The sequence below is a fragment of the Thalassophryne amazonica genome, chromosome 12 (assembly GCF_902500255.1).
Source record: "Thalassophryne amazonica chromosome 12, fThaAma1.1, whole genome shotgun sequence".
NCBI classification, from domain to species: Eukaryota; Metazoa; Chordata; class Actinopteri; order Batrachoidiformes; family Batrachoididae; genus Thalassophryne; species Thalassophryne amazonica.
Genome location: NC_047114.1, coordinates 73,090,066 through 73,105,799, shown reverse-complemented (window position 1 = coordinate 73,105,799; position 15,734 = coordinate 73,090,066). Strand labels below are relative to the sequence as shown.

At 38.2% G+C, this 15,734-nt stretch overlaps 1 protein-coding gene across 1 annotated transcript in view; it reads right to left on the bottom strand.

Annotated features, from left to right (window-relative positions):
* Nucleotides 1-2,683: 2,683 nt before the first annotated feature.
* Nucleotides 2,684-15,734, bottom strand: part of LOC117521141 (piezo-type mechanosensitive ion channel component 2) — a 249,903-nt gene continuing 236,852 nt past the window's right edge. Inside the window, exons 47-53 of the mRNA XM_034182477.1 lie at nt 15,050-15,238; nt 13,451-13,543; nt 8,939-9,108; nt 8,604-8,723; nt 7,841-7,920; nt 6,585-6,789; nt 2,684-4,366 (exon numbers count right to left, since the gene is read on the bottom strand). Of these exons, the coding sequence (XP_034038368.1) occupies nt 4,114-4,366; nt 6,585-6,789; nt 7,841-7,920; nt 8,604-8,723; nt 8,939-9,108; nt 13,451-13,543; nt 15,050-15,238 (1,110 nt within the window). The 3' untranslated portion in view covers nt 2,684-4,113. The remainder of the gene's footprint in view (nt 4,367-6,584; nt 6,790-7,840; nt 7,921-8,603; nt 8,724-8,938; nt 9,109-13,450; nt 13,544-15,049; nt 15,239-15,734) is intronic.

Below are 15,734 nucleotides of genomic sequence, written 5' to 3'. Positions count from 1 at the left end.
CTATTGGGAGTCACCACAGCAGGTCAACTGTTTCCATCTCACCCTGTCCTCAGCATCTTCCTCTGTCACTCCAACAACCTCCATAAACCTCTTTTTCCTCCATCCTCAGCATCCTTCTCCCTATGTACCTTGGGTCCCTCCTCTACACATGTCCAAACCACCTGCATGACTTGTACTGTCTCACTTGTATGTGCATTCCTAATCTGTCCATTCAGTGTGCTGTCAACTGTGCAGTGTTGGGTATAATGCATTATAAAAGATGGTCTAAATGGTGTGATGAGGACTTTGCCAGGCATGTGAAATGCAAATAAAGAAAAATGCTTGGGGGGGAATAAAGAGGGCCATAATTGGGGAGTTGAAGGTTTTTAACCATGCTAATGCTACCCCAAAGCATTTACTGAAAATATAGTCTGAAGGGTGTAAATGAGATGGTGAGCACTTTATCAAGCATGTGATATGCAAATAAATAAAAATGCTTAAAATGGCAGGGGGTTAAGAGGGCCGTAGTTGGGAGCCCTGGGGAGGCCCAGACCCCCAGAAGCTAAAGGTTTTTAGCCATGCTAATGCTCCCCAGAAGCATTTAGTGAAAAAAAGTTTGAAGGACCTAAATGACATGGTGAAATGCTGAACATTTTCGCTCATTGATGTCTGAGGCACATATTATTACATAGTCCAGTAATGTGCATTACAACACACTTTTAGCCTGAAATTTAGTGTTTTGTTTATCGGGGGAAAAACACCATGGGACCTTTGGCAAAAGAGAAAAATGACATAAGTAAAAGAGCTATTTCTGGTTATTGGAAGCAGATGGATTTGTAGGGTGGACATACATTATTTTCAGTCCGTCAGAGACAAGGACTAGTGTCGAGCGCAACAGTCCTAAGGGCCTACAGTCATTGTTACAGCACATCGCCCTCCAGTGGATGCCTAATGAACTGCAGTAAACTTCATTTTGGCATTTTAGAATGCCAAGTCCTGCTGCAGTTAGTTTAGTGAAAGTAACTCAGAGGTAATGCAGCAGTTGTGTAATGCATTACATTTAATTAATTTTCTATACCAATTACAACAATCAAGGGCCATGGGGGTGGGGGGGGGAGAGACTGTGGCCTATCCCAGCAGCCATAGGGAGTGAGACAGGGTAGACTTTGGACAGGACAAGAGTCTGCAGCAGGGCCAACTACAGATGGACAAACACGTACGCATATCTACAGCCAGTTTAGAGTCACCTTACCTGCAAGTGTTCATAAGTGGGAGGAAGTCAGAGGGAACACAGGCGGCGAGAACACGCAAACTCCACACAGAAAGGCCCAGATGGGAAGCAATCCCTTCTTGCTGTGAGGCAACAGTGCTAACCACTAAGCCACTGTGCCACCCCATTAGAGTTCAGACAGTAATATTATAATTTAACAAGTTACTTTGAAATAACAGTAACCAGTAATCTGTAATGTATTACATTTTGAATGTAACTTGCTCATCATTGGACTGTGGGTAATTCCCTCATGCCAAGTCCCAGAAATGCCCACTTACCGAAAGAGAGGAGCCTTGTGCAAGTGATGATTTGACAGTGGGACATCCGTAAACCTTCAGGAACAGCTTTCCTTCCTATTAATCTTTAACAAGGCTACTGCTCCTAAAGGTGCCATCAATGATTTAGTGCCACTAGATGTTGCACTAGCACCAACATTTCCGACCAAAACAATTGCCTGCCTTTGGCCACTCTTCCCACCTCCATCAGCTGCACTGGGGAGAAGGAAACGCCAGATAAGTTATTTTGTAGCCCAAAGAGCGGCTTTGTTGATGGTAGTCGATGAGACCCTTTTAACCTCTTATTTTAAAGGCTCAAGGGGTTAAATAAAGATGGTAAAAACCACAATAATACATTTATTTTGATATGTAACAATGAAACAGCACCAAGGCAGCGGGATTATTGCTACAGGTGTAGTCTTCAGGACTAAAGCCTACCTAAAATATTCAACTTATGGCAGGAACCTTGAACCAAATGTACCACTTTCTTTATAAAACAGCTGGCTGCTTCAGAAAATGCTTCATTATTTTGAACTGTGTGAAAATACATGTTCCATGCAATATTAGAATGTGGATTTAATAAGGCTTGAAACTCACGTATCAGCTGCCTAGGAACTTTGCAAATTAGTTTTGAATGATGTGGTCAAGGTTTTTCTTTGAAATACATACAAGACTGAAATTTTTAATAATACTAAGATCTGCAGAAGGACTTTTTTCAGAAGTCTTGTGCAGTAGCAACATTCTGATTTGGTCTGGGTCCATTTTCATAGGTTTCCACCTCCCCATATTGCACAGAACATATATTTTTTCAAAACAGCAAATGAAACAATTACCGCAGAAAAAAAATTGTTTCAAAATATTAGAAACACTAAGTGAAACATGCTTCAGAAAAGGATTGCTTCAAAATGCTCAAAAAATAAAAAAAATGAATCGCTCATTTCAGAAAATAATTGTTTTGAAACATTTGAAACTAATAAAATGATTCACTTTTCAGAAAAAAAAATCACTGTTTTGAAATAGTATGAATAGGTTTAGGAAATTATTATTGTAAAATATGTGTGGAAAAAAAAAACAATTGCTTGGAAAAAATATTCACTGCTGCAAAAAGCGCAAAACACTAAAGAAAGAAATTGTTTCTTTCCAACGAGGAATCGATGAGTAAATGCAAAACTCAAAAGTGTTTATTTGCAGATCTTATCATACCACATTTCTTTTACAGGTAAAACTTCACATTTCATTCCAATGTCACCTGTTCCTTAAAATGTTATGAACAACACGTAATGAAAAGTCATGGCAATAATGAAGTTTTTTTTCTTTCATGCTACAATTCTGATGCATAGTTTGGATCAAAGGGTGTCTTCACTTTTGAGCCCTTTGTGCTGTGAGAGGATTCTTTGTTTGAGCTCGTTTCTTCCCCCCTGTGAATGAATCCACAGCTGTGGGTGTTCACCAATGATTTAAAAACAGCGAAAGTTTCACAAGTGGTGTGCACAAGTCTACCACTTAATGCACGTTACCCTGATTGAGAAGCAGCCCTCTGCTAGTCTCGACTGGAACCAACCTGCAGGCGATTCAGACTGGAAGATTGGCAACAAATCTGCGATCGATCACATTCAGCCTCACGCATTTCCCCTCTGCAGCAGTAAACTGGAGAACAATACCGCTTCATGTCACAGCATTTCCAAACAATATAAATTTCATGCCACTTAAGCATTTCTCCTCTGTTGTGTTGTAACTTGTGTGTCACGACGACCGTGAGAACAGCTCTTCCTGAGAAAGATATGTAGTTGATAAGAGTTTCAGTTTCTCATACAAACAAAATAAGGCATGTAAAGATGATTCTGTAGTAATGTTTGTGTGTGTGTTATGTCTCTGAAGCGTCTCTTGTGTGACCCGTGATGTCAGAACTGGCCTCTCTGCCCGTCATCCGCGCCCTTCCAAACGTGGCAAAACGATAATATTGCACAGTCCCACAATGCAATCGTTCCAGTTGGAGAAGGTTGAAAATGTGAGATTGTGCCTTTTAGTAGTAGTAGCTGTTGTTGTTGTTGTTGGCGGTGGAAAACCCTTTTAAGATTAACGCTGCAGCCACTTTAAGCTTCTCTCCACCAAATGTGCCACTGGAAAAAATGTAAAAGCAGCGAGGAGAACAAGGTGGGTGTGGGTGTGTGGGTGTGTGTGTGTGGTGGTGGGGGGCTTAAAAATGTACTTATTTTTGAAGCGATTGGAAACTTCTGTATCTAGATTTTAGTAAAAGTGTCTTAAAAGACGGCTGCATCTCCAACTTGACACCAGCTGCTCATTTATCCACCAGAGGCCAAACTGAACCAGGTTTCGCAAGATAAATACAGCACCGGCAATTTTGTGCTCAAACGTTGATTCCTGGGTTTTACCAGTCAAGAGTAAAAAATACCAGTTTGGAATTCAAAAACATGTTTTAGTGGTGAGCTAACAGTGCATCACCGCCCCGGAGGGAAGAACCTTTAGCCACAGTGAGTCAAACTGTTGCTCACTCAGAGGGTTGCCAGGTTGGATCCCTCCAAACCTCCCAGAATCACCAAATGAAGTGTCTGGAGACGCTATTGCCCCTCACTGAGTTTTCTCACGAGTCCACTTAATCATGGTCTCCGGCGAGCGGTAGAGGAAGATGAGTTTGGCGTACATGTCCTCCTCCAGGTCCAGCTCCCCCGTCTCTCGGACCAGGAAGATGTCCGTGCACAGCTTGAGAATGCGGTCCACGTTGGGCAGTTCCTCAAACATGATGGTGTGGGAAATGCCACTGAAGAACTCGCGCACAAACTTGCCGATGACCAGAACCACTGACGCATACAAACCCATGATCCTACAGAGAGCAGAAAAACAAGCAGGTGAGACTTTGCTGAGATGTTATTTCTCTGGTTGCCAGATGGCGCAGACCGTGATGAAGCTCGGGGAAAACAGTAATAACAAATGAAGTGTCATCATTTTGATTTTTGATGTGTTCCACTTGTCGGTCTGCTAGGACACATTGGTCCCGAGCACAAAATCAAGCAGGTGTCGGGTCTGAGTGTGTCATCTTTAATTCAGTTTACACACATTTTCATGTGGCTTTTTGAGGAATTTCACACACTGAAATGTTTTCTGAGTAAATAAATTCTAATTGTCTTGTAGGTGTCATCATCACAGTTTTTCCAAGCAGAAAAACTATGCAAAGTCTGAAGGAACCGTTTGATTTACCATTCTGCGCATTTTGAAATGATGAATCATTTTCTAAAACATTTGGTTAATTTATCATTTCAGAGCTCTTGAAACAGTTAATCATATTCTGAAGCAATTGTTTAATTTATTTTGCAAAACTTTTGAAACAGTGAATCTAGTTCTCAGGCAACTGTTTCCAGGGCTGGGTAGGATTACTTTGAAATGTAATCCAAAAGTAATGAGATTACAAGTAATCCAAATGTATGTACATACATACATGTAATCCACATGTATTCCTTCAAAGTAATCTTACCCAACCTTGATTGTTTCATGGAGACATTTGACAGTGAAACAGTTTCTGAAACAATACATCCTAAATTTCCAGTAAAGGTCACTATCTTAGTCTTTCAACATTTTGAAATAGTAATTTTCTGAAGGAGTTGTTTGATTTCATGTTTTGAGGATTTTGAAATAGAGGATCACTATCTAAAGCAATTGTTTGATTTAGTGCTTCCAGAATGTTGTAATGAGGAATAATTTTCTGAAGTATGGTGCTCATTAAGCATGCTAAAGTTCCTAAAAGAACAGGGAATCATATTCTCAGGCAACTGTTTCATTAAATTTTTGCAGTGTTTGGAAACTAAACATTTTCTGAACTAATTCATGTTCATTGTCTACTAGATGTCGCCAATCTTTTTTTTTTCAAAACACTGAATTTCTATCCCTAGAATACTGTAAATGTTTCATTTAATGTTTTGTGAATATCTATACACTGAATAATGTTCTGAAGCAATCGCATCATTTGGATTTTTAAGTGCTTCAAAACAGTGAACCATTTCCTAAACTAATTGGTTATTAAATAGTTATACTAAATCCATAGAGATATTCAAGCCCAGACTTAAGATGCATCTATTCTCCCTCTCGTATGGCTAGCATACTGGCATAGTATGGACCTATGCTTCCTATCCCATTAACTCATCTTATTAGCAATGGAAGCCGGTCACGGCCTCACTTCATCTAAATTCTGGATCTGTTAGTGAAGCTCAAGGTTAGCTGCCGGTGGCCACTGTAGAATTCTCTCTGTTTCCCTGTCTATTTACTGCTGGTGAACTCATACCTTAGGTGCATTTTTTTCTGGCCAACTGATTCTGCTCTTTTTCTCTCTGTCCTAGGCACTGAAGACATTGTGCAAGGCTGACAGCTGCACACCACAGGGCGGTGGACTGACCATGAAATGCCTTGGCTGAAGCTAAAGCACACTGCAGTCTGCTTTTGGAATGTACTCTTCCATGAGGACGGCTTTGCTGTGGCCCACTGACAATGTGATGGATGGACGCTGGCCCTGCACCCCAGGGCACTGGACTCACAACCCCCTGCCTGTGGTGCCAACAACTGTGTGCTCATCTCAAGAATGCACTTTGTTATTGATGCTATTCTGGTTTTTCTGTTTCCCATTTCCTCAGCTTGGTAAAATTTTCTAAAAACCTTGTAACTGTTAGAAAGGCCTAAGTAGTGGATCACCCCTCTGAGTCTGGTTTGCTTGAGGTTTCTTCATCAGTATCATCAGAGGTAGTTGTTTCTTACCACTGTTGTCTGTGTGCTTGCTCTAGGGGTTGGTAAGGTTAGACCTTACTTGTGTGAGGCACCTAAGGCACCTTTGTTGTGATTTGGCGCTATATAAATGTAATAAATTGAACTGAAATTTAATTGAATTGACTAAATCATTGTCTGAAGCATTTCATTCATTAACTGTTAACAGCTTTTCCAAACAGTCAACCCCCGACCTACCCGACAAAGTGCAAAAAATCTTGTTTCTGCAATCCAAATGTTTACTGGACATCTACTAATCCCAAATGATTTACTTTTACCGTTATTCAACCTACCCATATCCAGCGAGAAACCCCAGGCTGGGCGGACTGACTTTGTCGCTGAATACGTACAACTCCAGCCCTGCTTCATACTTTTGTTTAGCACTCCTCTTTTCTATCGGCCCCAGTTCAGTCTGGTTGACAACCCACCACTCCTGGATCTGATCTGGAGTCGTGTGAGATCGCTCCAGAGACAAAGTTATGCTCATCATCTCTTTGTCTGAAAAAAATAGTGACTTAAATAGTTAGAATCAAAATAGTAAAAATGCAAATAAGGTTACACATCTAAGTGATTATTAAACAGTAGTTATTCAGTTAAATAAAAGTGGAAAAAATGATTCAGTATACAAATGATGAATGTTTATGAGTGCAATGGTAAGAATATTTAATTTGGTTAAAGATAGAATGTTACATTCAACAAGGCAGGTGAAAAAACACTCATTATTTGTTTTATATAATGCCTAATATAGATCCTTGTCATTTGCTATATTATTAATTTATAAACAAGACAAAAGGGACTTACATTTTGGTGTGCATCACTGGTCCTTTGAGGTCAAGAGGTTCCAAACAGTCCAACACGAATTTTAAATAGCAATCCAATACAAAATTGTTCTCATTCAACTTGCAAAAACAGTCAGATAGTTCAAAAACAATCCTGATGATTTATTCCGTATCTGATGTTGTGCACTGACTTCTTCATGTACAGACTACCATCTTCTTTCCTCAATCCAGAGAAAAATCGCAAGAGAAATTTGTAGATCTCTTCATCAGACAGCTTCTACTTCAGCTAGAGACATCCCAAATGCCTCCAGATGGTTTCTTTGTGTTAGAAGAATGAGTATAGTCAATGAGCTTGTTAAAATGTCGTCTGTTACCAAAACAAACCCCGCCATGTTTGTTTTTAAGCTAAGCAATGTCGCCACTAGTGTGAGGGCACAGTGGTCGCAGCGTGCAATAGTACAAAACATACAGCACCAAAATTGCACGCTAAATAGAACCATAATTCCACAGTAAATGGAACACAATGGCAAATAGGACGAATGATCCATATCACGTGACATACAAATCACAAATCAAATGACAAGGATCTATTTAGGAATTATATAAAGATATATATTAGAAGAACATTTAAAGTACATTGAGTATTTCAAATATCAACAAAGCTTCCTTTGCAAACTCCACGTTATGTGGGACTTACACAGTCAGCCACACTCTCACAGACTGGCATCACAGCAAATCAAAAAGAAAAATAATGTGATTAAGAGCATCACCGTTATAAAGCTGATCAACAGGTTTGGCGTCGGAGTCACTCGGTGCTCGGAGGTAACGAGGGAAAATATTTTCTAGGACCCTGAAGACAAAACAACACAAATAGTTACAACAGCAATTCCTCCTATATATATATATATATATATATATATATATATATATATATATATATATATATATATATATGTATATGTATATATATATATATATATATATATATATATATATATATATATATATATATATAAAGTCAGGAGGATATTTAAATTATTTCTTTGTACCATGAGGAAACTAACACGCAGCATAACCTTGGTTTTATAAAACAGGGTTTAGGTAATGGGATCGCCCTTAACATGAACGTGTCTTTTGTCTTTGCTGCAGACACTATGAGCCCAAAACAATTAAACACATTTAATATTTTGTGACCATTTCGTGGACCCCCTTTGCGTCCTTCAGTCTATTGCCACGTAGGGCTGCATAAACCTGGCATAGGGCTGCATAGTCGGTACGCCACATTACGCAATTCTACGTAACACCGGTGTAAAAGAGGGTTAAGGTTCTTTGGGCACGGTCCTGAATCCCCATGTTGATTCCGGTGTGCAGTGTGTGTGTGTGTGTGTGTGTGTGTGGGGGGGGGGGAGCTGACAATAGTTTAACAGCATTAAGGTTTTGAGTAGTAAATATTGAATGTGATAGACTTAAGAGTTTAGCTCCTCATTATCACAGTACCAAAACAAGAAGTCAGGAAACCGCTGGAATACTCACACATGTCTGTTATTTACTGTTGACCTTAGGAGCTGTACGAGCTCCTGCTTTGTATCATTATTGAGATGCGTCACTCTTTTTCCAGATGCTGTTTCAGTCTTGGCACCTCGAGTGATGCTCCTTGAATCACAAAAATACACCAAAATAAACTTTATATATCTGAATGTACTTAATTCCTCTCATAAACAGAAACATGTTCACCTGTAAGAGGGGTTTGTGAACAGAGATAGCAAAAAGATGTCATGAAAGAAGCGCTAGCTGACAAACAACAGACTCCAAATACTATATTTTAATATTTCTAACATTTTTTTTTTTTTTTATCTCTCAGTAAGCACCTTTGCATGGACCAAGACACAGTGATGGGAAATTCCTCCTTGGACTCCAACATTGATATCAGATTGGATCTGCTGGGTGGACTGATGGTCCACAGGGAGTTGGAGCTGCCTTTCAGCTCAGCAATAATAAGATCTTCAGGCAGGTAACCCTCCAACCACTGCAAAGCATCCTAACAAAGCCAGATATTTACACAACAAGAACAGAAGAAATTACAACATGGATCATTTATAGATGTCAAATCTACTGGAATTATAACTGATATCTCATCTCTGTAGTGTATTTCTCCAGAACTGCGTTATACTGGCCTAGAGATTGTTGATTATTTTTTTCATATTATATATATATATATATATATATATATATATATATATATATATATATATATATATATATATATACATATATATATATATATATATATATATATATATATACATATATATATATATATATATATATATATATATATACAACCCCTGGCAAAAATTACGGAATCACCGGCCTCGGAGGATGTTCATTCAGTTGTTTAATTTTGTAGAAAAAAAGCAGATCACAGACATGACACAAAACTTAAGTCATTTCAAATGGCAACTTTCTGACTTTAAGAAACACTATAAGAAATCAGGAAAAAATAATTATGGAAGTCAGTAACGGTTACTTTTTAGACCAAGCAGAGGGAAAAAAATATGGAATCACTCAATTCTGAGGAAAAAATTATGGAATCATGAAAAACAAAAGAACGCTCCAACACATCACTAGTATTTTGTTGCACCACCTCTGGCTTTTATAACAGCTTGCTGTCTCTGAGGCATGGACTTAATGAGTGACAAACAGTACTCTTCATCAATCTGGCTCCAACTTTCTCTGATTGCTGTTGCCAGATGAGCTTTGCAGGTTGAAGCCTTGTCATGGACCATTTTCTTCAACTTCCACCAAAGATTTTCAATTGGATTAAGATCCGGACTATTTGCAGGCCATGACATTGACCCTATGTGTCTTTTTGCAAGGAATGTTTTCACAGTTTTTGCTCTATGGCAAGATGCATTATCATCTTGAAAATTATTTCATCATCCCCAAACATCCTTTCAATTGATGGCATAAGAAAAGTGTCCAAAATATCAACGTAAACTTGTGCATTTATTGATGATGTAATGACAACCATCTCCCCAGTGCCTTTACCTGACATGCAGCCCCATATCATCAATGACTGTGGAAATTTACATGTTCTCTTCAGGCAGTCATCTTTATAAATCTCATTGGAACGGCACCAAACAAAAGTTCCAGCATCATCACCTTGCCCAATGCAGATTCGAGATTCATCACTGAATATGACTTTCATCCAGTCATCCACAGTCCAAGATTGCTTTTCCTTAGCCCATTGTAACCTTGTTTTTTTCTGTTTAGGTGTTAATGATGGCTTTTGTTTAGCTTTTCTGTATGTAAATCCCATTTCCTTTAGGCGGTTTCTTACAGTTCGGTCACAGACGTTGACTCCAGTTTCCTCCCATTCCTTCCTCATTTGTTTTGTTGTGCATTTTTGATGTTTGAGACATATTACTTTAAGCTTTCTGTCTTGACGCTTTGATGTCTTCCTTGGTCTACCAGTATGTTTGCCTTTAACAACCTTCCCATGTTGTTTGTATTTGGTCCAAAGTTTAGACACAGCTGACTGTGAACAACCAGCATCTTTTGCAACATTGCGTGATGATTTATCCTCTTTTAAGAGTTTGATAATCCTCTCCTTTGTTTCAGTTGACATCTCTCGTGTTGGAGCCATGATTCATGTCAGTCCACTTGGTACAACAGCTCTCCAAGGTGTGATCACTCCTTTTTAGATGCAGACTAATGAGCAGATCTGATTTGATGCAGGTGTTAGTTTTGGGGATGAAAATTTACAGGGTGATTCCATAATTTTTTCCTCAGAATTGAGTGATTCCATATTTTTTTCCCTCTGCTTGGTCTAAAAAAGTAACCGTTACTGACTGCCACAATTATTTTTCCTGATTTCTTATAGTGTTTCTTAAAGCCAGAAAGTTGCCATTTGAAATGACTTTAGTTTCGTGTCATGTCTGTGATCTGCTTTTTTCTACAAAATTAAACAACTGAATGAACATCCTCCAAGGCCGGTGATTCCATAATTATTGCCAGGGGTTGTATATATTACAAAAATCGTTCCAATTATTTTTTTATTTATTACTTAATGGCACTAATTTACAGCAATAAAATAATTTCTACTCTCCCTCAACTGTGCTGCTTCCAGATCAGCTCATATGGATGACAGCTTTGCTTTATCCAATCAGATTTCTCCCTGCTGTCTCTAGGTAAGTAAATAAATAAATAAATAATAAATATGGTTCTGTGAGGCCTTCAGAATTTCAAGCGATTCCCTTTTCTGTTACAACAAATGGGAACAATATTGTGGAATATTATGTTCTTTAACCAGTAAGACTTGCAGTTTGCTGTGTTGAGTGTGCTTGACAGTCTGATTTGGACATACCATCCTGCTAGCCATGACTAGCTAGCTTGAAGCTACATCAGCAGTGTGTGTGGATCAGAGAGCCACTTTTACGTAATGTTTTCGCCCATTTGTTTGTTTGTCTGTTTGTTTATTTGGTTGTGAACAGCCTGGAGACCACATTTTTTTCATATGTCATTATGAAATTTTTACTGAAGATTCATATCCTGATAGCCAAGAACTGATTCAGTTGGTCAAAAGGCAAAGTCAGGAAAAATCTTGGAAAATTGGAAAAATCCCTATCTTTAACATTGAACAAATTTTCAAAAATTCATAACTCTGTCAAAAAACTTTTTTTCATATTTGGAAGTGTTATGTGGGATAGTATCCTTTATCAGCTAACAAAATTTGATCCAGAGCTGATTAAGATTACAGATTTTGCAGCCATTTAAATTTTATCATTGAAAATGCCATTTAATGTATATATATTTGACATTATATCTTAATCAAACATGCCCAAATCACTCTCATATTTGAAAGTGAGGTGCAGACTGGTATTCACTGTCATCTGATGTTGACTGATCTGATCAGATTCAGATTGTGGATTTTGTGCATGCTTGAATTTAATATTGAACAGCCCATTTGGTGTACATTTTGCATTATATCTCAATCAAAAGTTCCTCAATCACTCTCATTTGTGACAATGAGGTGCAAACTGGCACTCTCAATGAATAGACTAAGTTTGATCCGCGTCTGATCTATATTGCGAATTTTGCAGATATTTGATTTTAGCATCGTCAACCGCTTACTCCTATTAAGAGTTGCTGATTTTAACATTGAAAAGTCATTTTGATCTATATTTTGTATTATATTTTACCTTATGAAAAGCCACTTCTAACAGGACATTGACCTTGAAATTTTTTTTCCAATGTAAAAATTTGTGGAATTGGAAACTAGTGTTGGCAGAGGTTTATGCTCTATGAGCGCAGTGCTCTAGTTATTCAATGAAGCTAATTAAAAAAAATGTTAGGTGACAAAAACAAGCCTAATACATAATTTAGCCTCTACGTTCATATTCTAATTAATTTAAATATTTTTTGGCAAGTTTTTATTTAGCTCTGTGGACAGTGGGCAATAGTGTCTCAATGAAAAGAAATTGATTTGTTGGTGAATTTACTGGGAAGCTGTAGACTGAACAACCCTGGTATTGAACTGTTTATAAAGAAAGAAAGGCAGACAGACTTTTGTCTTCAAGTGATGAGAAGCTTCAGCAAGTTTAATTGATATTTGTGTATTTTTCTGTCTATGGATTATTGCTGTTGGTGTGAGTGACGCCTGTGGTCTGGCTCTGTCAGTATCTGTGTTTCAGGAGGCTTGGCTTTAATCTGTTTAATTTTGACTTATCTGAGCTCATGGCATTATTACTATTATCATTGATTTATTTTAAATTATTATTATTTTATTTATTTATTCATTTATTTGCTAGATGGTCGTAGGTATGTTGCATAATTAAAACTGCTTTCCCTAAGGCATAATAAAATTAAGTTTTATAAAAATGGAAGATTTCTGTAGTGTTTAACGTTATAATGGAGAAACATCACAGACAGTGATACTACTTTTGGAACAAGCATCATATTTTCAGAGTTTGATATTACTCTGATGTGAACTAAGGTCTATGCACTGTGCAGTGTGCTCCATATCTTCGCTGAAGGACAGCAAGCAGCACAAATACTTCTTATATTACTGCTTAATAACAACACAACACAATACTGTGCCATCCACGTTTTATGTAATATGCAGATTTATTCATAAATCTTGATCTGTAGTATGTATGAACACCGCAATAAAGAAATTTGTCATTACAAAATCTCAAGTGTGAATATCAAGATGTTATCAGGTTGACTGTAGTCTGTAAATTATCACCAGCTCCATGTGTGAACGGACTGCATTCAAACTGGAATGCAATCAAAGTAGTCTCCATGTCTTCTTTCCAACATAGCTCACTTATATACATTAACATTTAACATGTAGTGTGTGTTGTATTGTGTGCGCTTACATCATTTCCAAAATATCGATTCATAAAGCCTTCAAATTCACTTGTCGTCACATTCTGCAGTTGTTTCTGTTGAGCACTCATTGTGAAAATGGGCTGTCGGAAGAAAGAATATAAAATAAACAAGCAGAAGATCACTTTCATGTATGTGATTTATGTTTGACATGGTGAACATAGATTATGTAAGAATACTGAAACAGTTTCCACTGTTTTCTTCTGTCTTCAACATACCAGTCTGATTACATTGTAGCTGAATGAATGCAGCACTGTCACAATGGCAAAACAGTACTTTCTACTAAAAATAAAATTAATGAAAGGTGTTAGAGGACTGATGCACATCCTATACACATAAGGTTTTTGTTTTTACTACATATGGTTTTAAATTTTGAAGTGTCTTATACCAATCAATCGCAAATATTTTACCGATCAATATGACACTTAGATCAAATCTCTTGCCACACTGATAGCAGGGATATTAAGGTCACATGTAAACACACACACAAGCGATTGCAGTAATCTGCTTGTTGTGTGCAGGGTGAAAATACACACAGTAGAAAGAAAGAAAAACCTAATCTTGCTGTGATAAATGATCCCTCATATAAACCACATGTGCCACATAAGCCTCCTGTAAGTCTTTCAGAGTCTCAATGGTTGTCTGGGTGGCTTCCCTCACTAGCCTCCTTCTTGCACAGTCACTGCTTATTCTAGACACATTAACCATACATTGCCACACTGTTTGTATTCCTTAATGAATGATTTACAGTAAATGAAATCCAAGACATATTCAGTGACCAGGAAATGTTCATGTATCCATCCCCTGACTTGTCTAAAGAAAAGTGGTTGTAAAAAGTAATGATTTCTGTTAAAAAAATATTTTTTTATGTACTTTGTCCAGTTACGTATGGGCCATGAAAATGGAGGGACTCTGTACACAAATGCTTGTTTAATTTTAATTTATCCTTTATTGAACCAGGTTAGTCCCGTTGAGATCGAGATCTCTTTTGCGAGTTTCCAATTCACCTAACCTGCATGTCTTTAAATGTGGGAGGAAACCGGAGCACCCAGAGGAAACCCACACAAACATGGGGAGAACACGGGGTTAAAGCATTGGGCTTGAGACCAGAGGTTCCTTGGTTCGAATCCCAACTTGACCGGAAAATCACTAAGGGCCCTTGGGCAAGGTCCTTAACCCCCTAGTTACTCCCGGTGTGTAGCGAGTACCTTGTGTGGCAGCACCCTGACATCGGGGTGAAAGTGAGGCATTATTTGTAAAGCGCTTTGAGCATCTGATGCAGATGCAGTCCATTTAGAACATGCAAATTCCACACAAAAAGGCCACAGGTGGGAATCGATCCCATGAACTTCTTGCTGTGATGCAACAGTGCTAACCACAAAGCCATTGTACTGCCTTCCTAATCATTCCTAAATGATTAAAATTATGTTTTTGTGAAACCCTTGAATTAAAACTAAAAGTCTACACTACAAGCACAACTTGACGGTTTCATTTCAGCTCCACTGTGGTGGTTTACAGTGGTAAAATTACAAAAACTGTCACTGTTCAATTACTTTTGAACCTGAGCATAAATCAAAAATCGCGCACACCTGAAAGCCTGCCATCGTGATTTTGAAGGACACATCAAGTGGAGGATTGCTCACTCCTGCTACCGACTTGATGAGCGACATGAAGAGCAGCGGGAACCACACGATGCAGATCAGCAAGACTACAATCATTCCTCCCATCCCATACTTCACCACCTTCTTCTTCTTTTGTCCTCGTGGCTGAGGGTATCTCTGCAGAGAGAAGAGACAAATGGCAGCTGGATAGCGCGGATGTGACGTGTCTTACTTTTCTTGGGTGCAGAGACAAAGCAGTTGGTGTTTTCATCATGAAGCAGATTTTCTGAAATCATCACAAGAGAGCTTGAGTTCCACTTACCGTATATGCCTGTAGACCCAATGCAACTGCAAAAATACAATTTTTTATCCTAAATTTATTGAGATCAGGAACAATTCCACAGTAAAGACAGAGCCAAAATTTCTGGACAAGAAATACCAGAGTGGTGTACTTTCAGGAACATTGGCCGAAAGTGAGATTGAATATTAAAATGAATCAGCACCCGGCTAATGAAATTTTGTAAAGCCATGCAATCTTGTCAAAAGATCATCAAGCATTAAACACAAGCTTGAAGGCTGTCTTCTCTTGAGAAATCATGAATGTAAATCTCAAGGAAAATTCCATCACGACAGGTCTCGGCTGCGAAACAGATTCTTCTCACATTAAACAGAT